This window comes from Aptenodytes patagonicus, chromosome 18 (assembly GCF_965638725.1).
Source record: "Aptenodytes patagonicus chromosome 18, bAptPat1.pri.cur, whole genome shotgun sequence".
Classification (NCBI taxonomy): Eukaryota; Metazoa; Chordata; class Aves; order Sphenisciformes; family Spheniscidae; genus Aptenodytes; species Aptenodytes patagonicus.
Genome location: NC_134966.1, coordinates 8,990,801 through 9,012,101, shown reverse-complemented (window position 1 = coordinate 9,012,101; position 21,301 = coordinate 8,990,801). Strand labels below are relative to the sequence as shown.

Sequence of the window (21,301 nt, the reverse complement as noted above, 5' to 3'; positions counted from 1 at the left end):
TCCCCACTGAAAGATTCTCCAATGTATTACAAGTTTGCAGGACAAGTTTCTGAGTTGCATTGAAAACTTGGCAGCGATACCCTTTATATGCATGGTGATCATCCAAGGAGTCTCTAAACTTACTGAATTCAATAAAAGAAATAATACCATGAAAACCCTCTTTAAAAAAAGAACATCCCAGAAGCTACTGAGGAGTTTCCAGCGTGTCCCAGGTGCTGGGGGCTGCTCGCTGCCCTGCATGCACCAGGGTGACTGTGGTCCTGCCTGGGCGAGGGCAGGGCACAGGCGGTGCTGCCGAAATTGCAGCTGCGCTCTCCCCACACTTTGCAAAGCAGGTTTCTGCCGGGCCGGGGCGGGACAGGCGGTGGCCGAGAGCAGTTTATTCACCTTACGGTGTTGCAGGGTGTTTAAAAATAAGCAAAGCTGTTCTGAAACTCGGTGAGCGCAGGTGGCGGGGCCCTTCTGCCGTGCTGACGGCAGGAGCCGGGCTGTCGCTGCTGCATCTCTGTAGTGCTGGCTCCTTGCAACCCTCAGAGGATCGGGTCAGAACTGACCGCAGACTTTTGTCTGTTGGCAGGCTTCAAGGTATTTTGTTTTACTGGATGAGTTTCTTGCTCCCTGTGGTACAGTCCCAGCCCTGTCCCCGTTGCCTTTTGCTCTGACTTTAATAATTTCCTTCTCCAATGCGCCTTGGATGTGCTTTGCAGTGCCCGGGGAGCTTTCCCCACGCCGAGGACTTGTGCCGTGGCTGCTTTCGGAGCCTGGCTGACGGTACGGTGGGAGATGCTGGTATCTGCAGAAGATGCCGTGGTCTCTGGGGTCGCTTTCCAGAACTGAGTATCCTGGTTGCTGGTGGTGTCTGTCCCCAGAAGCGATGGCTGGTGGGTACCGAGGTTGTTTTGGGTGCGGAGGAGGGCGATGGCAGGACTCTGGGATATGCGGTGCTTGGGCTCCTGCTGGCCCTCCAAAGGAGATCGCAGGACCCTGCTTCAGCTCTGGTCTCGCTCGAAGCATATAAATGACACCATTGATTTGAGGCCTGGCAGGTGGTGAACAAGCCCCACGGAGAACATTAATCTTTTTTTTCCTCTTTCTCCTGTGGAGAGTTTACTCGTCCAAAGGTGTGATTGACTGGTAAATAAAGTGGCCTCGGCACAGCTCATATTCAGTTGTAGCTAATTTTAGCGTGTGGCCATTGAGTAGCACTATCAAGCCAACAATTCATGATCTTCCATCAACAGCAAACCAGCCTCGAAACGCCTGTGAGCAAAAGCGCAAGAAGATTTTTTGCAGATTGGTGAGAGGGAAATAGTGCAGGAGCAAATCGTGCCACTAACACCCACACATGGGTTGTACCCCCCCCGACTTCTTGTGCATGAGGACTGGGACTAAAACCTACCTACAGTTGTCATCCCAAGCGGTGGCTTTACTGTGGGCAGCGTGGTGGCCTTGCTCCGCTGCCAGCTCCTCGCTGGTGGAGCGGGACCGCGGTGCTGCTGCCTTGGTTTATTGTGTTTTACATCGGGCCTTTTCAGCAACTCTTTAAATAGATGATCGGATTCTTCCTTGAAGCTTGTCACCCACCTGCCTGCACTCAGCCACTGGCTGGCTGCATGGTGGCAGCGCGTGGTGGCTTTTTGCAGACATCGCCTGGAGCTGCGGGAAGGGCAGCGGGCACTGCTGCGGGTGTCTTGCGCTCGTTTAGCGGCTGGTGGCGTGATGGCTTCCAGGTTTGAATTGGATGAGCAAAGACAGTTGGATGCAGCTGATGTTGACCAGCGTGGTTGGTCCTGTCCTTTCTCACCGAGGCCAAGCTGAGGTGGGGGTAGCTCAGCCCGGTCTAAATCCATGGTGGAGCCAGGGCTTGCTCCCTGTTAGAAACGCTGTCAGGACGAGGCATTCATTTGCTTGGATGTGTGATCTCCTTCAGAAACGAGGTAGAGTGACCTTTGAGCTCTTCAGGAATTTGAACCACAAAGGCATCGGTGCAGAGGGTTCAGGTTTTCACACCCGTTGGGGGTCTTTCGCTTGGCTGAACATCGGCGCTGTGGAAGTCCATCTTTCCTGAGCGCTTCCAGCCTTTGTTGCTGCCCCAGCCTTGGGACGAGCAGGAGGTGGGGAGCGAACGCCGCAGAAAGGCAGGGACAGTTCTGCGGAGGAGGCTTGCCTCTTGCTGTGTGTAATTATGGCTGTAACCTGTGTCATTAACTTTCAAAACTGGAGGCTTAAAAGGATTTAAAATAAACACGTGCTAGAAATTTGAAATCAATGAGACTGCAATGCAACAGGAAAATATATCCCTGCTGCAAGCAGCTGGTTTGCCCAGGGTGTAAATTCTTGCAGAGACCCAGAAGATAAAGTTATGAAATAACCTGTATCAGCGAGAGAGGTTGTAAAGCAATTCCAAAAAAACCTCTCAGTCTAGACAGATTACATTTACTGCAGCGTTTATGTGAGAGAGAGGAATGCCCTAGAAAAACAGAATTGTTTGCAATTTCTGCCTCCAGCACTTGCTTGTCTAATGAGAAGGCTCTGATGTGATGGGAATGTCCTGTGCTGGGGGAGCTCTGCTGTCGCTCGGCAGCCCCACGTAGAGGGGGCTGGAATGGGGGAGCAGGGTAAAAGGTTCGTTCTTTCTTTGTGTAGGTCAATCAGCCTGTTGTTAATGAGGTGGTCCTGGTAACCCATCGCCACAAACCTCACATATAAACCCAAATGCAATGATGGTAAGACGCATCGCGGTCATGTCTGTGGAGATGTGATGGCCCCAAAGACCCTGCTTTGATTCTTTTAATTAAAAGAAAATTAAGCTATTTTATGTTGTTTTGAACTCTCGGTGAAGTTTGCAAGCAGTGTTTTTGTATGGTGTTGGTTTGATGGCAACTTGGGGAACAGAGATAGTGCCACGTGATAAAACCACACTGACCGACTCCGTGCAAACCCACCCAAAGGCAGTTTGCATCCCGTGCCTGTTCACCACGTGGGGATGATTCATTCCTTTAATGGGTTGATTTATGTAACAAATGTGTTAGAATTATAAGTATTTGTGAGGAATTTGCTGAAGGAAAAAAAAAAGGGGGTTGTTTAAAAATACAGCGATAAATTGAAGGTATTTTGTGGAATAGCGTGAGGATGCAGAAAGAAGTGAAATTAATTGGCTTGCTCGGCAGAGTCAATCCATTCTGGTGAAGGATGTAAGTGATGCAGCCGCAAAAATGAAGCAGATTTTTATTCTCCTCAATCCCTGTGCTGCCAGGCGTCACTGTTGGAGCGAGACCGTCTGGAGTCCTCAGACTTCAAAATCCCCGATGCTCGCAAACAAATGACCAATTATTGCTATAGCCGAAGACAGGATTTTCTTGAAAGAGAAACACAATGTTGCTCTGCCAGTTGAGCTATCTGAATAACCAAGGGTGGTCCCTAGAGGGGTGAGATTTCTGCCTCTTCAAATGGGCTAAGATTAAAGATGAGCAAAGCTTTGTGGAACCGGTCCCAGGGATTGCCCTGGTCTTGGGAACGAGATCTGAGCTGGGTCAGGAGCAGCTCCCGTGGCTGAGCCGCAGGACTGGCAGCTGCCTGCTGGAAACGGGCTGTACGTGGCTGGCTGATGTTTCATGGGTCTGTTAGTGTTTGCGATGCCTGCAGCATCTGGGAGGTGTGAGGATAAGGGAGCAAACGTGACTTGAATAAGTTGTCAATTGCTTCAGACCCCAAAGCAAAAAAAACTTGTTTTCAATGTCCCAATCTTTGTGTTTGGGATGCGTGTATCCGTGCACACGTACAGAGGTACAGCAATGCATACGATAAGCGATGTGTGTCCCTTCTGTAGGGAACCAAATGGGATCATGCTGGAAATGGTTGAAAGTTCAACACTGGGCTTCTGTAGAACATCAGCTGTAACTTATATTTGGCTCCGACCTTGAAAGTGAAACGGCCTGGCTTAAGTTTTCCAGCCCTTCTGCAACGTTACCTTATGTGAAACTTGTTTTTCAAAAGGGCGTTTGTTTCTGGCGCGCAGCTGAGAACACAGGAGTCCTCACAGGGCACCAGGAGCCTGACATCTTCAGTAACAACAAATAAACTAACGCGTGGCTTTTCAGTGCAAGTTTCTGAGTTCTGTTAACTTGTCTCACATGTGAATTTAACTCAGTAAATCTCAGTTAAAACTTGTGCCTGTCTTGCTCATTTTTTCCCTCCCTTTCTTTTTTGTTTCCCCCAGTTTCTCTGTTTGAAGAACATCCGAACCTTCCTAAAAGTGTGTCACGACAAATTTGGGTTAAGAAACAGCGATCTCTTTGACCCCTTTGACCTCTTTGATGTACGGGATTTTGGAAAGGTAAGAATTACTCCTGAGCTGTTGGGAAGTGATGGTTCTGGCACTGCTGGCACCGGGCGGTTCTCTGGACTTGTGCTGCAGGTTTTGGATGAAAATACCAAGGCTTTCTGGTTTTCTGAGCAGCTTCTGCTCCCATGCACTGGGCATCTGTTCCCCTGTGCTCGTGGTAGCCTGCATATCTAGGGGTTGGTTCTGCTGCGTCCTTAGTGAAAGGAGATCAAGCCTTCAGGCTTTCTGCTTTAGATTACAAAGCCTCTGGGATCAGCCTCTAAAGTACATGAAAAATGTCTTTTTGGGGGGAATCACGATATTGTATCTATGTGTTCATAAGGGCAGTTGGAAGAGGCTGTAGCCCTGGGGACTGGGTGCTGCGCTGGGGTCAGGCCTCTGGGGTCCTCTTCCAGCTCCAGCTGCCTCGCTGGGTGACTGGGGCAAAGCCGCACCATCTCCTTGCCCGTGAGCTCCCCGTAAGCGCAGCACATTCAAACCGGTGTTAAGCATCATCCCTGCTCTGCATGAACCAGCCTGGGGGATTAAACCCTGCAACTCCAGCAGCACGTTTCCCTATAGTTACAAATCATCATGAGCCTGGACCCAGGTTTATACCAACCCGGTGGCAAGGACCCTTCGTCCGCAAGCGCTTCTGGTTTTGCCCCGGTGTGGGTGCAGACCTCGCGCGGTCCTTCCCCAGCTGCTGCCTCTGTGCACGGCTGCGAGCAAAATAGCTTCACCAAAACGGCCGTCGGTTTTGTAACGTGGCCAGCGAGTTTCCAGGGGGGTCAGGAAGCTTCATGCCAGGGTGAAATTAGCCCCCTGAGTGTTTCGGAGAACTGTGTTTGGAGGTTTTCTCTCCCAGCAGTTCCTAGGTGCTGGCTGTGTTTGTGCCGTGTGTCACCTGGATGGGGGACGAGAGAGCGCGTTTTTGTGTCTTGCTGTAATTGATGGGTGGCACCGAATGCTGAACGAGACCCAGCTGCGAGGGAGGAAAATCCTACACGATTTTGACAAGCGGCTGTTGTTCTGATACCCTCGCTTTTGACATGAACAGCATCAGGGCTGTGCTGTTACTCTGATGGATACTGGGCTCAGGGAAGCTATTAGGCAGGACAATTGCTATATTCTTCAGTGGAAAAGGTGTTAAAAGATTTATTAAAGCTCTCTGCTGTTTTACCTATTTCGAGGTACCAGGCATAAGCTGCTGGAAGGCATCTTCTCTTCTGATTATCCAAAGAGTGGATTTTTACTGCTGATGGGGATATATTATTTGATATTTATTGCCTAATTTATTTCTGGACCATTATCTGGAATGTGCAATTGCAGGGGCTTGTTTTATGAGTTTTTTGATTTATGAAATACAAGAAGGCTTTTGTTGTTCTGGGGATATGAATGCACAGAAGGAACCTTTTGGGCTGGGGAAAGAACCACTGCTAATTAAAATGCTGCTTTATCGTCACGTCGTCTCTTGCTTTGTGCTGTTTCAAATTGCCTAAGACGCCTGTTAATAGAGCCTGGCGTTTAAACACTGCTGGAGCACGTCAGCTGAACGCAGTTTGGTTTCCTTTTTGGTCTGGTTAGGGAACAGCTATTCCCTCCTCCTCCTGTTCACTTTTTGGGGGGACATTCAGGTTTGTGGCTTGGTAAGGGGAGATGATTTGCCGTTCCCTCTTACCCCAAGACAATTTAGGTTTTTTTAGGAGACTTTGGAAAAGAAACTTGTCACAAACTTCTGGGAAATTGCCTGGACCTTGCTTATTTTCATGTGCATCGTGATCTTCAAACAGCCTTATATACAACCTTATAAGATTCAGGAGGCATAGATTCTCTATACAAAAACCTTGCTGATCTTTTTCCCAATGCAGTTTATCATCAGTTTGGTGGGGGTATCAGCTGTTCAGGTCTGCACCAGCCTAAATCCCTCTGGAAGCCTGTCAAAACATCCCCATTGTCTTTGCCACCTTTCATTCCCACATAATCCTCAGATCTGTGTTCAACAGTGGCAAAGCAAATAAACAGGGAAAAATCTGCTGTTGAGCAAAGCGCCTTTCCGTTTTGAGTCACAGCGAGAGCAAAAGGAGTCTCTAATCCACGTTCCCACTGGCCAAACACAGACTTCACACACAAAAAATTCTTCCTGGAGCTATTCGTTACTTAGATCAATAGTGTTTTTTGGTTACAAGACACTACGCCGTGTAGGAGACTTTTCTGAACGCAGCACAGTAACAGTCGACCATTTAATTACATAGAAACCTTGGTGGAGTGGTGTTGGGTGTTTCCTTTCTGGATGCCACTCTAAGCAGTTATTTCTCTCCTCCAAACCAGAAGGCCAGTGAGACCACGATTACTAATAGCGTTTGGGTTTGCTGCAGTGTAATTACCGAGTAGAAAGGCAGGGGCTTGCATTTATGTGGTGCTGACCTATACATAAAGGGCTGCTCCTTTGGAATCTGCAGGGTCTTTCAGGGTTTCCTAATGCAAGAAAAACACTAGTGCTTTAGAAGAGGAAGAAAAATCAGATCCCTCAGTCTTGCCTTGACCAGCTGTTAACTCTGAGAGAGCTTTCCATAGCTCCCTTTGGCTTCTGAGCCAGGGCTTCAGCAAGGAGGAGCTGCCCAGAGGATCGATGGAGCCTCCTCCAAAGGAGCAAGTGTGGTCGGGGGCTGCTCGAATCCAGGAACGTGGGATTTTTATCCCTGGTTTTGCTACTTCCTTAAGCGTTAAGCTTGGGAAGTTCCTGCTTCCTTGCTGTCACCGGGATAACAGCTGGTGAAATGGGATCGTGAACCATGTGGGCTTCTCCGGCCAAAATCCCTGTGGAGCTGAAAAGCTCCATCTCTGCCTTCGTGGGATGTCAGGTAATTGGCAAGCGCAGGCTTTTGCCAAATAGACGCGTCATGTTTCTTGTAATCTTGGTTGCAGCGTTTCCCAGTTACCCAAGGGAGCCGAGAGGCCAGTTCAAATTGCTCGCAGCCAGGTTTTTTCCCAATGTCCAGTTGTTAAGCAATCCCGCTGTGACAGGGGACATGCTGTGTTTCATGACAGAGGTTTCTAAAAGTGACCTGAGATGCTGACCGCCTGTATTTCTAGCTGTGCCCCTTTAAGACACCTTAAAAGAATATATCGTTATATTGTTTTCTACAAGTTGGCTCTTAATGTTTTTACTTTTAAAAATCTTATCCTTTGAAATGGCTCAAAAGCTATCTGTAATCACGAGTGCATTTTGCAGAAGTGTTTCTCCGTGGCTCTGTCTCCGCTGCAGGATGCAAAAGCAGCGCAGCGTGCAGCGCGCCGATGAAGAAAACCCCTGTTAATGCTGTCTCGTCCCTAATTAGGGTCTGATCTTGCAGGAGTGAGCGCTGGGCCCTCTGCAGGGGTGCTGTGTAGTCTTTTTTTTAGGAGCCAGGCTGTACTAGCAAAGAAATAAAATAAAAAGCTAGTGCTCACGTACGGTGTGCTGTTGCACAGTACTTCTTGCACATTTAATAGCAGTGATGGTATAAAATGTAACTCTTATTGGACTTACTAATTTATTGGCACCAACTATAATGAGATAAAATGTACATAAATATGGATTAAACTCTTTATCACTCTATTAGTCAGCATGATGGTAGCGAGGTTCATTAAAGGGAGTTACTAATTTTCAATAACTTGCAGTAATGTACTATTTTTTTTTTGAGAAATATAGTTCAAATATTCATAAACCTGTGGAGCGTGCCATTTATTAGCCTCCCAGTCCTCTCTGCTCTCCTGACGTGTTCTTAATTGTCCTGACTTTCTTTTGAAGTTCCTGCACTGTTTGAAAAAAAACTTTTTTGCAAAATAGGGGTCTTTCCTACCCTGACCCACAGGTACAAAATGATGCCGTTGTAAAAATGAAAAAGGGAAGAGGCTCACAGGTCAGCTGAAAAATGAGGAGATACTGATACTGAGATTAAAGTGGTGTTTTTCATGCTCTTGGTTCTGGTCCAGAGGTTGGTGAGAACTGCACCAACCTCACAGCTCGAGCAGGGCTCAGAGGAGGGGGGGGGCTGGATCAATCCTCCCTCTCAATTAATTGAATCCATCAAGGTTCGCTGGCACGTGTGCCTCGTGGGTGGCTGACGGAGGACTTGTACATAGCTTGTCTTGCATGGCTGAAGTGCTGGGGAGGGTGGCCCTGAGCACGGCATGCTCCAGCGGCTGCAGCAAGAGCCGCCTTGTTGGTGGGAGAGGACAGGGGAGCTGCCGAAGCGGGGATGTGCTGATACTATCAGAGTTAAAGTGATGGGTGCCCTCTATAAAGCATTTGCATCTTCAGAATAATTTTTGGTGTAAAGGTGTCCCCTTCCTCATGCCGATGGCTCTTGGAAAGCCCTGGGGGGGGGGGGGGTCTGGGCTGTCCTCACCGGGTGCTGTTGCAGGTTTGTCCCCAGCTTCATCACCAGCACCCTGTGTTTGGAGAATCTGCAAAACGAGATGTCCCACCTCGCCGGCCATCGGGACTGGGGTGCTGGGAGAGCTGCGAAGGGGCTCGACTGCCATTGTCCCCCTGTCCCTCTCTGACATGTACATACGCACCCACACACACTCACACCCCCACACACCCCACCCCACCCCCCCTTGCTAGAGAGTCAGAAAACTGAGTTTTCTGCTTGGTTTCAGAGGGTGGGGAGCATTGTCAGAATTATTTAAGGGATTAATAACTGAGAGTTGGTGGCTTGTGTTTCTCTCTGTTTCTCTGCTGAGAATTCCCCTCCTTCCATCATCTCTAACTTCACATACAAGTCAATATCCCTGCAGCGGTATTTTAAAGGGTGCCTTTTTAACATAGTTGGGGCGTATAAAGGGGAGAAGGAGGGAGATTTGTATGAAATAATATAGGTAGGTGAAAATTGTAAGGCTTTAAACTTTAAGGCTGCATTTTGGTGCTATAACAAAGCAAGCCCAACGCCTGCCCTCCCGCCGCTGACCCGCTGGTGGTGGGAGCAGCACTCTTCCTCCCATTCTTGACTTTTTGCTTGGTGTTTTGGTTTTTTTTCCTTCTCCTGATCTCTCGTAGTCAAGAACGAATTAAAAGCGCTGCGTTTGTCTTTATGCATCGCTGAGTGCATGAAGTGATAGCGGCCGGGAGCGGAGAGGAGCCGCCAGCGCTGCAGGCGGCCGAGCACGGCATCCCATCCACGGCTCTGCCTCCCCTCCTGGTTATTTACAAATGCCCCAGAGGACCGGGCAGCCAGACAGACCTTCCCGCGTTGTGTTCCTCTGTGCCAGTTACCCAGATGGCTGCTGCGCGGTGGTTGGATGTGTGTCAAGAAAGGGATCCTATCGCAGATGAAAACGTTTCTAATTGCTGTATAACTCGCGCAGTGCGTGTGCAGCGGGTGGGGTGGGAAGTGAGAAGAATTCTCCAAAAGAAGGGTGTGTGTATTTTTTTTTTTTCTTTTTTTAAATTCCCAAGAGAGCAGTAGAGTAACTGGCCTGCAAAGAGAGAGGTGTGTGTGATTGCATGCAAGAAACCAGGAACCTGCTTAACCCCTTGCCTGTCCGGCGCTTGCCGTGACACTGTCCCCACCGAAGAAGGAGCTCCGGGTACGCCCTGAGCCCACGCTCTCCCTCGCTCTGCCCTCCACGTGCCTGAGCAGAGCAGCACAGCTCCTCCGGGGTAGCTTCTGCAGGGCGATATCGTGCTTTACGGACCACTGCTGCACTCTTCAGGAGTGACCAAAGCGCTTTGCCAACAAGCTGAAAAGTCATGTGCGGCTTCGATGCTGCCTGCAGGGTTTTGCCCAGAGCCCTTGGGTGCTGCAGCCCTTGCCCGAGGGAGAAGCCCCAGCTCTGGGAAGCGTATGAGAGCATGGGGAGGGCAGCCCTGCTGTTGCAGCTCGCAGCGTGCCTGTGCAGGGACCTCACCACCTGCCAGTTGATGATTAACTCCCCTGTCGCTCGCAGGAGCTGCGGGTGATGTTTGGTCGTTTCCGTGCTGGCTGGCGCCTTGCTCAGCTGGCGTTAGGTCCGCCAGCGTTTGGCCACCCGTGTTTTAAATGGCCTTGCTGGAATTGTACTGGAGACTTGGATATTGGGATGAACGCTACAAATGGCAAAAGCAGGCTGGAGCAGCATGGGTTGGGTGGGTGTTTTTTTGTTGTTCCCCCCCCCCCCCCCCCCCCTTGCAAGCTTGAGGGTTCGTTTGGGCTTGGGGGTTGCTTGTCTCACACTTCATACGTACCGAGCTCTGTATTGCCCGTGACCCTCCCGTGGTGCAGGTTGGTCTCAGATGATGCCGTCGGACATGGGGTGATGCAGGGACCCTCCTCCCATCCTCCTTGCTCCCGGGCACCGTGAGGACATCAGCTGCGGTTCATGGGGGGGCTGCCTTAGCAGGTGCAGCATGTCCAGCAGATGTTTTCAGCTGGAACGCTAAAAGTATGTACAGGAAACCCTGACGCTGAACTTCCCTAAAATACAGGGCAAATGAATTACAGATTTCTGCGGCTAGTCAAGCGTGTACCAGACGGTGCTTTCGGCTGCGTAGTGCCGTGCCGTGCGCAGGACTGTTACCCACGCACTGTTTGCCATGAGGGATGTAATAGGTGCTGTCACACTGCTAGTAATGTACATTTTTTAGGCTCCAAATCCTGGAAATTTCTCCCTGCTCTGCTATGACTATTGCTCTGAAATATCTGGCGGACTGTGAATCTTCCTAGCTGCCTGTCGCAGTTAATGTTGAAAGGGCCATGCTGGCATATTTTGTGATCTTCGGGGGGCCGGTAACAGCACCACGGCCTTAAATCGTGCATAGGCAACAAGTTGCTGATAAAATGCAGTTAGTCTTTCAATGCACCCTAAAGCAAGCCCCTCTGTGAAACACCTGGGCTTTACCAGCCCAGGCAGGGTAGCTGGAAGCTGAACCACCAAGCTGTGGCCCTGGTGTCACCTCCTGTCCCACTGGCCAAAATGAGAGGGGGCACACTGGGCTCCCACCGGCACTGCGGGAGGACAGTCTCTGCTTACAGCCGGCTTTTTCTGCTTGGGATTAGGGCTGGGTGAGATGTTGCATGGCCGAAAGCAGACACCCATGTTCACCCAAGGTCTCTGGTTATCGGGGCTGGGTTCTCCGCCAAGAAATGCTTTGCGGCATCAGACCTGCTCCTGTGGTTCCTTGGCCCAAAGCGATGTTCGGCTCGGCGTTGGCTGGGCACCCCTTGAGCCTGTCGCCCAGCTGCCGTAGCTGTGAGCCTTTCCCGGTGAGAAGCTCTGCTCCTTGCCGAGGACTTGGTGCATCACTGAGCAGGCGAGGACCAGGACGAGTAAACACCGCAGTGGGAGTTACCGCCGTTTGCAAAGCTGCTCTGGTTTTTGGGAGCATGGGGGAGAGGTGCTGTAAGGTCTTTGGCACACGCACATGGGATTGTGAGGTTTGCACCTTCCGTGGGCTCGGGAGGTCCTGAGACAGAGCAGATGAAAATGCAATGTCCCAGCAAGCGGCTCCTGGGCTGGAGCAAGAGCAGAGGCTGCTTCCCCCTCTGCCCAGCCCTGATAGCGCTGATGGCCCTCTGGTATTCACCGCAGCAGAATCTTTTAGCTGTGCTGTGGCAAATTATCTCCGCTTTTTCCCCTTCCTCTCTCCCCTACTTACAAAATTGGTCTGTTTATAGATGTGCAGCTTCTCAGTGGAACTGAAAGAGCCAGAAATGTTCATTCTGGGAAGCTTTGCCTTTTTTTTTTTTCTTCTCCCTTCTTGGCTGCTTTCCCCAGTATTTTTCCAAGGGGTCACATTAAGGGGTATTATGTTTCAGATCAAACAAGTATGGGCAGGATCTTTCGTAACTCCCATAGTCTGGATGGGAGAAATCTGCTGTTGGGCCTTAAATAACGATTGAAGTGTTTTAATGTGCAAGGAATCCAAGGTATTGATCAAGACATGGATAAATGCATATCTTTAACGTGTATAAAATTGATTTTCCTTTACCTTCTTGATTTGTCTGAGCTTTCCTTGTGGTAATTTTAGACAAGATTGGGGAGAAAAGGATTTTTTTTTTTTTTTTTTCCCTTGAAAAACCTGTGAGTGGTAAAACATTTAGCAGTCCATGTCTCCAAAACGGGGAGGGGAAGAAGCCAGGCTCTTCTGGGTGACCCAACAGGTTTTGCATATTGTTTGAAAAATGCCTGGCTTCATTTGAACCCCTCGAGGTCTTTTTCTTTTATTATGTCATCGGGTGTTTGAGACTTAATGATACAGCGAGCATCATCGTGACTGAAAGATGTCAACAGGCAAAGTCAGTCTTTGTATGTCTTGGTGCTCGATTAGTGCATCTGCTATCGCTTGACCTTAACTGTTCAGTGTGCGTGTGCTTTGGGAAAGGAAGGAAATGCCTCCCAGGTAATATCACTTAAGGGAGTCTTGGAATAAAAGGAATTTTTTATTTTATAATGAGGTCTTCTATTTCTTAAAATCTTCTGCAGATTTCTCAGCCTCTTGGAACTGCAGCGTCTGATGATGATACTGTCCCAAGGCCAAACGCTTTGGTTACAAATAACAATTAACATTTCTTGAAACAGATTAACATGTGGGTGTAACTGTGGTTTAGCGGAATGGGCAAAAAGTGAAACTATCAGCCCGAAAATACTGGCATGGCCGAACTCCACGAACGCCAGTACTCAGGGTCATTCTGCACAGCATCTTCCCCATGAACCAGAAAGAAAAACGGGGGCGGGGGGAAGCTTCTGTAGGAAATTGTGATTCCTCTTGGGGCAGAGGAGAGTTGGTACGAGTTAGCACATTGAAATACCGCACCTGGACACAACCATCCCGATGCTGAGAGGAGCTTGGGTGTCCCATGCCCCTTCTCCAGCGTGTCGCAGGAGAGGGGCCAGGACTGGGGTGCTCAGAGGGAGATGGGCTTTGGTCGGCGAGCCTGGGGCCCTGCCATGCTCCTGCTAGATAAGCACTTTGCGTTTGGACAGTCACTTACTGGAAGAGAAATGTTAATGTTTCACAGCAAATAAACAGTGCAAAAAAAAATATGTTGAAACCTCCGCCTCTCAGCAGAGTGTGGTTTTGGCGAGGTTTGCTGTTCGCGCCCCCATCTCTTGCCCAGTCTCGGTCTCTTCTGAGTCTCCCGCGTTTGGGGGGGACTTCAGGTTGCTGAGGCTGTGGCCGGCGGGTCCCGTCCACCTGCAGGGACAGCTTTAGAAACCAGGGCTACCCTCGCCCGGGGACGATGGGCAGGCTTCTCGTCTCCCTCCCACACTTCTTCATGGGGGAAAGTTAAAGGGGGGGAGGGGGGGAAGCAGCATCTCAGACTATTTTGTTCCACTGGCTGTCAGAATGGGCTGCTTGTTTGTTCTTGGAGGGCTTCCAGAAAGGGTGGGGTTTTTTTTCCTTTTCCTTCAGAAACGAAATATTTCTTAAAAAAAACTCCCCGTACATTCAGGATTCTTCCCACCTGCGTGCTGTGGGCTGGGCGCTGGTGTGCACACACACGAGGGATAGAAGGGGCTGGAAAACTTGGTGAGAAATATCCCAGAGCTGCAGGGAGTTGGTCGGTCGGTCGGTCTGCCTGCGTGCAGGGGCTGTGCTGGGTGCAGCAGGCAGGGAGCTAGGCAGTAACATGGGATCGGAGGGCTGGCCTGCAGCTGCAGTGCTGGTAGGGAACAATTTGCTTTGAATAGGTTTTAAAAAGCATCTCTCTAAACATCACAGGTGAGGCCGGGATGACCAAGACATCTGAGAACCATCTGTAAGGCTTCTGTAATTTATCTTAAGTATCAATTTCCCTTTGGAAAAGCGTGAGCGTTTCTCTTGGGGAAAGATACCTTCGTATTTTCTAGCTCTTGCAGACTTTTCCTTGTCTGGCTCAAAACCTGGCAGAGGAGAGGAGATGGGGCGACTGGCAAGCGTGGCTGTGCAGCCCTTTGCAGTACCTGCGGTGGGACAGCAATGCTCGCCCTCGGTGTCTTGCTGCTCCAGTTAATGAGCCTCAGATGGTGATCCTGCAGCTAGTTCATTTACGCTGTCAGTCTTAATGGTGTGCACGTAAGTGAGACATTCTCCTCTTCGACATCAGTCTCTTCCTACTAATTACGTATTAAAGCATAATCATGGTAGCAAGAAAGCAGCCTTAACGCACCCTGGGTTAAGCTAATGATGTGGACACACTACACTTAGTTGCATTTGTCAAGGTTTCCTATTCCAAGCCTGCTGTGAGTAATTTTAGGAATTTTTGAGCCAGCGTGGACTTGGTAAATGTTTGCAGTCATTCCTACTAATGAGTAAGGCTTGTGTGGGAGAGACTGATTTAGCTGTGGTGGAGATTTCTCCCTGGCTAACAGATGGTGGGGATTTCACAGCCTGTTACTTAAGTTTTGAGAAAGGTGGTTAATACTATAGGGGAAGGAGCAATGTGCAAATGGGTTGGAAGTAACACGTAAATCGGAGCCAGCAGTTTGCATGTTCTTCTGGGGCTTGGGATGGTGGTGTTCCCTGTCCTAATCCTAGGGCAGGGCTTCATCTTTTTGCCTTAATGTTGATGCCAGCTGCTGATGAAAAGCACCTTCTCCTCTGCTCCTGCCACGTGGAAGAGCTTATTTCCAGCTCTCCACCTCTTCCATTTGCCACCTCCAAAGTCACCCTGACTTGGGGCAGCTCTGGAGCATCTGTCTGACTTGAAGCACACGAAGGGTCTCAAAGCTGCAGCGTGATGCCCAGTTGCTCTGCCACAGGCTGAAGCCTGAATATGATGGAGCGGTGAGGACAACTTATACAACGTATGGATTCTGTGTTTTCTGAAGAGTTGGTGTAGATGTGGCCCAAGAAGCAGCAGTTTGTCCAGGCCCTGCAGAATGGTGGCAGTGGAGCAGTGACAGAGCCAGCAGTCCTGTGCCCTGACCTGCTGCTATCCCACATCCTTGAAGAGTCATCTCGTTGAAGACAGTAAATTTCTGATACGAGCAGGGAGACAGCTGCGCGGATGTTTGCATTGTACGGTCCTTGAAGATGCAACGGATGTCACTTGCACACAGAGTAATGGCTCTTGTATAGGTGTACTCTTCCATCTCTGTCTTGGTTTTGTGCATCTGACTTAAAATGTACATGTATCCGGAGAGAACTGATGCAAAAGTGGAACTTTGACAAAGAAAAGCTTTGCTCGTTTTTTTCCTTGAGAAAACTCTGCAAAGACCTTCCCCCGTACACAGACCTTCCTGTGTCGGTGCTACGGGTGTGCGCTACTTAACAGGGCTGGGGATCCTGGGAGGATTTTGTGTGTAAGCGCTGGGTGTGGTATCGGGGGTGTTCCTGTGGCACCCTGGTCTCCTCTGGGCACGCGCAAAAGACAAAGCAACCGAGATGGTGCTGGAGGACTAGTTTAAAAGAAATGCTTGGAGAGCCGGGGTGCGAGACAGCGGGCTCCGGAGCATTGCTGTCTGCTGTCCCAGCGATGTACCTGAGCCTGATGGGGTGCAACAGCTCTCCGATGGGAAAGAGAAACTCGGTGTTCCAAGCCAGTGGACTGTAAAGGTTATTAAAAGAAAATTGAATATATTTCTTTCATGCGGAAATAGTGCTTTAGTCCCTGTACATAGAGATTTATCAAAAGGACCTCTGTGCTCCAGAGGCAGAGCTGAGATCACAGTTCGTTGCAGATGTGAATTGAACTGGCTGAGTCCCACTTTCAGCAGATATGAATGACCATTGTACAGCGTCAGTCTATCTTGAACCCCACACATCAGTTCTGTTCTGAGGCTGTCTTTGCACAAGCTAGATTTGCACAGCAAATTAATTTAAAAGAAAGAAAAAAAAAAATCTTCTGGCTCCTGGAAATAATACGGCGAAGCTGGCTGCCAGGGCTCTGCCTACGGGCACACCAACGTGGGACGCTGGAGACCTGCAGCAAGTAGAGTCCACCAGTTCACCTCAGGAGAGGCTGCTCCAGCGGCCAGGGATGTGTTAGAGATGGATCCACCAGCATGTAGGTCTGTTTGGGTTTTGTTTCACTTTTCAGCTGGGATGTTTGATCCCATTGTAGGAGATGCTGAATGGGAAGCTCATTTTAAGCGTTTTCAGCTAATACAGCAGCTTGGGATGTTCTGATTTTTGTAGACTTAGATGGCAGCTCCTCTGCGGGAATCCGATTTTTGGGACCGAGTGCTCAATGGGATTAGACTCTTATGATGTCTTAGATCATGCACAGAGATTTATTAGTCACTAGGAGAGTCTGTAGCAGACCTTGAATTGAATGTATTGGCCTGGAAGGGAAAAAAACCTGTTCGCCTTGATGGTATTTTTGAGGTAAAGAAGGAAGTTGGGCCAGGGTCATTAGCCCATATTTGATCTAAATATGAAATTTTATTTAAAAACATGCATGCATAGAAAAATCTACAGTTGGGAAGCAGATAAACTTGTGGTTTAAATCCAACCTGCAGGGAACCACATGAAGGACTCTCGCCTTGAGGCCTCGCTTGACTCTGTTTGCTCAGCCTGTTTCCTCCATCAGCCAAGTCCCAGTGTGTGCGCTGCCTCCCACCCTCCCCCTCGCCTTTTTTCATAATATTGTTCTAATTACTGGAGTGTGAAGAATTGACTCTTAAAATGCCTCTTGGCGAATTCCATTTGTGCATTGATGAAATTTCCCCTCGCTGCAGTCTCGCCATTAGCACCGGCCGCGTTCAGCCTGTCCTCGGATCAAAACTTCTCCTCCACCCTTCCCGGGCAAACTGGGACATGCTAGTTATCACGTTGGTTGGAGATCATAAATGCCAAGGGGAGATGAAAAAGGGAAGAAAATGAGGGATTTGGGGGAGGATGAAGGGTTAACACTTGTCTGCCGGGGTCCCGCTGGGGTGTGTTTTCACAGTGCTGTTGCTCCTGATGAGCTGCCAGATGTAACTTTTTGGGGGTAAACTGGGACAGCCAGGGATGGCTGCGGGTGCAAGGCTCTGAGAGCAGAAGCTCAGCTGGTAGCTCAGGGAAGGGCTTGCAGGAGGGTTGTGGGGCTGAGGATTTCGGGGGGGGTCGAGCTCTGAACCCCGCTTGGAACAGGGATGTTTGTGGTGGTACTTTGCCTGCATGTGGGTCACGTCCTTCGCTTTCTTATAATAGCTGTCCCTTGAGGAAGGGGGTTGCTGGCTCTGCCTGGATCTTCTGCTCCCTGGCTGGGCGCATGGGCTTGCAGCAGACTCTTGTGCCTGTGCAGTCATCTGTTGACGTTGCAGTTGCAGGGAATTGAGGGTGTATGGCTTACGTGCTCTCAAAGTGGGTTATTTCTTTTAAAAACAACAGCACTATAGGGTTGTTTCTAGGGACCTTTTTTTAAGTGGGCAGGGAGCACTTGAGTAATGCTTCGGGCTATTTCTGCATTTGCCCAGTTTCAAAAACTTGAAAAATAAAACTGAAAGCTCAGTTAGCAAGTAATTGCAAGGTTCCCGGGACTGAGGCTTTAAGAAAAATGCTAAAGAGGAGGTTTTCTTCATAACGTTAGAGACTGGGCAGCTTTGGACCATCTCCTGATTCCAGAGCACTTGTGGTAGGTCCACACAACAGACTCGCACTGCGAAATTACAGGTTGCTTCTGTCTGGGTTTCCCTCATCCCTGCGCTTGCAGCCTGGGAGCTGGATCAGCAGGTCCTGGAGAGGGGAGCAGGGATGGGTTGGAGAGGTGGTTTTCCCCAGAGCTGCGTGTGGGTTGTGCTCCCTGCAGCAAAGGACCTGGGGACTGGGCTGGCCTGAAGCGCTGGTGGCTTTGGCTAACATGAAGTCTCCTCCTTTATCATATAAACCTCCCAGGAATCCTCCCTGCAGGATAGACTATGGGCTGCAGGGGCATTTGGCTGGATCCCAGTTGACTTTGTCAGAGGAACTGAACCAGTGGGGAACCAAAATTCATCCCAACGGCTCCACACCGCCGTTGGCATGGCTGTCAGCCCCTGTGTGGGACCGGGACTGGTGGCCAGGCTGGGCAGTGGAGAGGACAGAGCCGTGGTGTGATGACAGCCTAGTCCTCTATGATCCTTGGCAGGGGACCCAGCAGAGGGATGCCCCAGCTTCGGTCTGTGCTGCTCAGCTCCCCTCTGCAGATGCGTTGGGGCTCACCAGGGCTGTGGGCAGCCTCTCCCACCTCTACAGCCCTTTTCTGGCACGGAAAAGGTTTTAATTGCCCCTTGCAGGAGCGCTTGGCACACCCCCTGGCTTCTTCTAACATGCCTCTTCTTGGTCAATGGCTCACAGAAGAGCAGTTATCCTTCAGAGGAGCAGTAGAGCCTGAATGTTCACCACCTTATCGCACTGTTTTGTCAGCTAATCAGTTTTAACCCTGATAGGGGGAGAATTTGAAAACCAAGGGAAGGTGAAGGAAACCTGCCCTGGACTAGACTAAGGAGAAACTGGCCAGGGACACACCAGGGATGGATGGTCTGTGGCCAGGGATGCTCAGCTTTGGGCTTCTTGTTTTCACAGTGACAGGGACCTTCAAAATGCAGGGAAAGGGCAGTGCCAAAAGCCCTGGAAGCAGGTAATCAGAGATGCAGCCACTTCGGCTGGCAGGTGGTGTTGCTGGAGAAAGCTTTTTGAAAGCAGGGTTTTGCTGTGCCGGTCCCCGGAGCTGTTGGGTTCTGTGAAGTCGCAATTCCACGCACCACTATCTGCAGCAGGCGCTTCTGTTTGCATCGGCTGTTACAGGGGTGTAAACCAGCCAAAAAACATTTAACTTCAGGCACTTTGCTCCTCCCAGATACTTCTCCAGCTCTGTCTTGCCACAGAAAGGCTTGTAAAGAGGTAGCGATTGATTAAAATTAGTCGCAGCGAGTTCCTGTTCATGTAAGCTGTCTCGAGGACAAGCAGATCTTTAGATTTTTTTGTGGTTTTGCTCCATTCTATTTCTAGCTCCATTAAATCCACTTTTACCCTATTCTTTTCTGAAACATACACGAGTAAATGCCATAACAAGGGCACACTTAAAGAAAAACGAAGCATGACTATAAATAAGTGACCCAACTAAAAGAAAGGTCAGATAAGAGACATTACCCAGTGGTGTTCGTTAAGGAAGGGTATCAGGGTGTAATTTAGCTTCCTGGTATACCTGCGTGTTTAGTAAAGCCAGAGGACCCACAGAGAGAGATAAGAGGTGAAAGGTATGCAGAGGGAAACTTTCCTTTCCTGTGTGTTTGCATTCTGGGCAATACAACAGGTGAAGTGGAAGAGGGCTTTTTGATACCAATTATTATCTGTGGTGCACTTAGTATTTTGGAAAAAAAAAAAATATTCCCTGCTTTAGGGGGGAAAGGAAGGAGCTGAACGACGGCTCTTTGCAGCATGACCCTCGTGGTGCTTCTGTTTGGAGAAGGCAGGGCTGTTTGCTTTTCTGCTCCTTGTCATGTGCTGAGCAAACCTGCGCTGAAATGTTTGCGAAGTGGGTAAAGGTTTTTCACCCCGTGCAGTTTGGAGCCTGACCCGAAATTTGGAGTTCACGTGCTGAGGCTGGGTGCAAAAAGCTGCCGTCCCATTGCCCAGCCCAGGGCTAGTGGCTTCTGCTCGAGGCACACGCATGAAGGAGGAGAATATCCAGAGTTACTTAAGAAAACAGAAATGTCTCGGAGACAAGCTCATGTCTCAGTAAGGTCGCTCCTACTACGTGGGGCTGGGAAGGAGTTTCCCGCGGGGATGTTGGACGTAATGGTGCTTTTCAAGGCTTTGCTGTGCGCGTGGATGCATTGCCACCAGCCCCAGCGTGTTTCTGCCTGTCGATGTGTCTCTGCTCCTGCCCGTTTCCCTGCCTAAAGCTCTCCAGGTATTCACGCAAGTGTGGAAATGCATCCAAATGATGTCAGGAAGAAATGGCAGTGTAGAGAAATCCCTCTTTATGGCAGGAACCAAGTGAATGGGGATTTATCTTGGAGATTAGCTGGGCTCTTCTTCTCGTTTTGCTTTTCCTGCCATGAAACTCAGTTCCCTGAACCTAAGAGAATTGCTCTACAGGTCTGCACCATCTGGGGGTGGTGCAATAATAAAACCATTTAAATTCTCCTTTGTACTTTGGAGGGACAGTGATAATTCCCCTGATGCCGAGGCTTATTTTGCTTCGTTAATACCTGGGTTTGAACATTTTCCTTTCTTCCTTTCCTTGCTCAGGGCTGTGGTTTTGGAAAGCTCTCTTCTCAAGGAGATTTAGCGCGTGCACACACCGTGTGAAGTCAACAGGGGCTGAACTTCAAAGTGAAGCATGTGAATAAATATTATCTTGACTTGAGGCTACTATTTATTCTTTTTCTTCTAAAACAAAACAAATTCATACATGCCTTCTCGAGACCTGGAATTAATCGTTCTCTCCTTTTTTTTTTTTTTTTTTTTTTTTTTTACCACCGTGGCGATGGCAGCACTGTAGTATTTACTCTGCTTTGCTCAGATGATGACCTTAGCTGCCTCTCTCAAGTGTATGGGTTTTGCTGTTTTGCAGCCATTTTTTAATATTAGGGGGAAAATACTGTAGCCAGGGCCAAAATCCTCCACTCTTGCTTGCGTGGCTTCCATGGGTCACCAAGGGGCCAGACCCTGCTGTGATGGGAGAGCCCAGGAAGATGCTGTGAACCCAAACCTGAACCTTGGAGGATCAGGAGGGTGTTTGCTTCAGGGTCCGGGAGCTGAACGCGGGTTGTGCCGGGGCTGTGTAGTTTGCTGTGTGATTTGCTCCCTGGAAGTGCCTGCAACAGGCAAGTCCTTGTGTCCCAAGTGTCCAAAAGAAACCAGTAAATTTGGGTCCAGACAGCCCATCTTTACAGGGCTTGACTTGCAAAAGGTGTTGAGTGCTTGTCCTCTGAAAAATCGGTGCGGTTAATACTGCCTCAAGCCATGCACCCAAATCCACCAGGTCTTCGGATGATTTGTAGCTACTTTGTGTGGGCGAGAGCTGGGGTGTTGCTGTGGTATCGCTGTCCCAGGTGCATCTTGCTGTCTGGTTCAACTCTCCTCTGCAGCTCCATGCAGGGAAAGCCTTCATG

At 49.5% G+C, this 21,301-nt stretch overlaps 1 protein-coding gene across 5 annotated transcripts in view; it reads left to right on the top strand.

The window, feature by feature from the left end:
* VAV2 (vav guanine nucleotide exchange factor 2) overlaps positions 1–21,301 on the top strand; it is a 153,946-nt gene that overhangs the window by 31,421 nt on the left and 101,224 nt on the right. For all 5 annotated transcript variants that reach the window (XM_076355387.1, XM_076355385.1, XM_076355386.1 and 2 more), the window contains exon 2: positions 4,220–4,336. In XM_076355387.1, the coding sequence (XP_076211502.1) occupies positions 4,220–4,336 (117 nt within the window). The remainder of the gene's footprint in view (positions 1–4,219; positions 4,337–21,301) is intronic.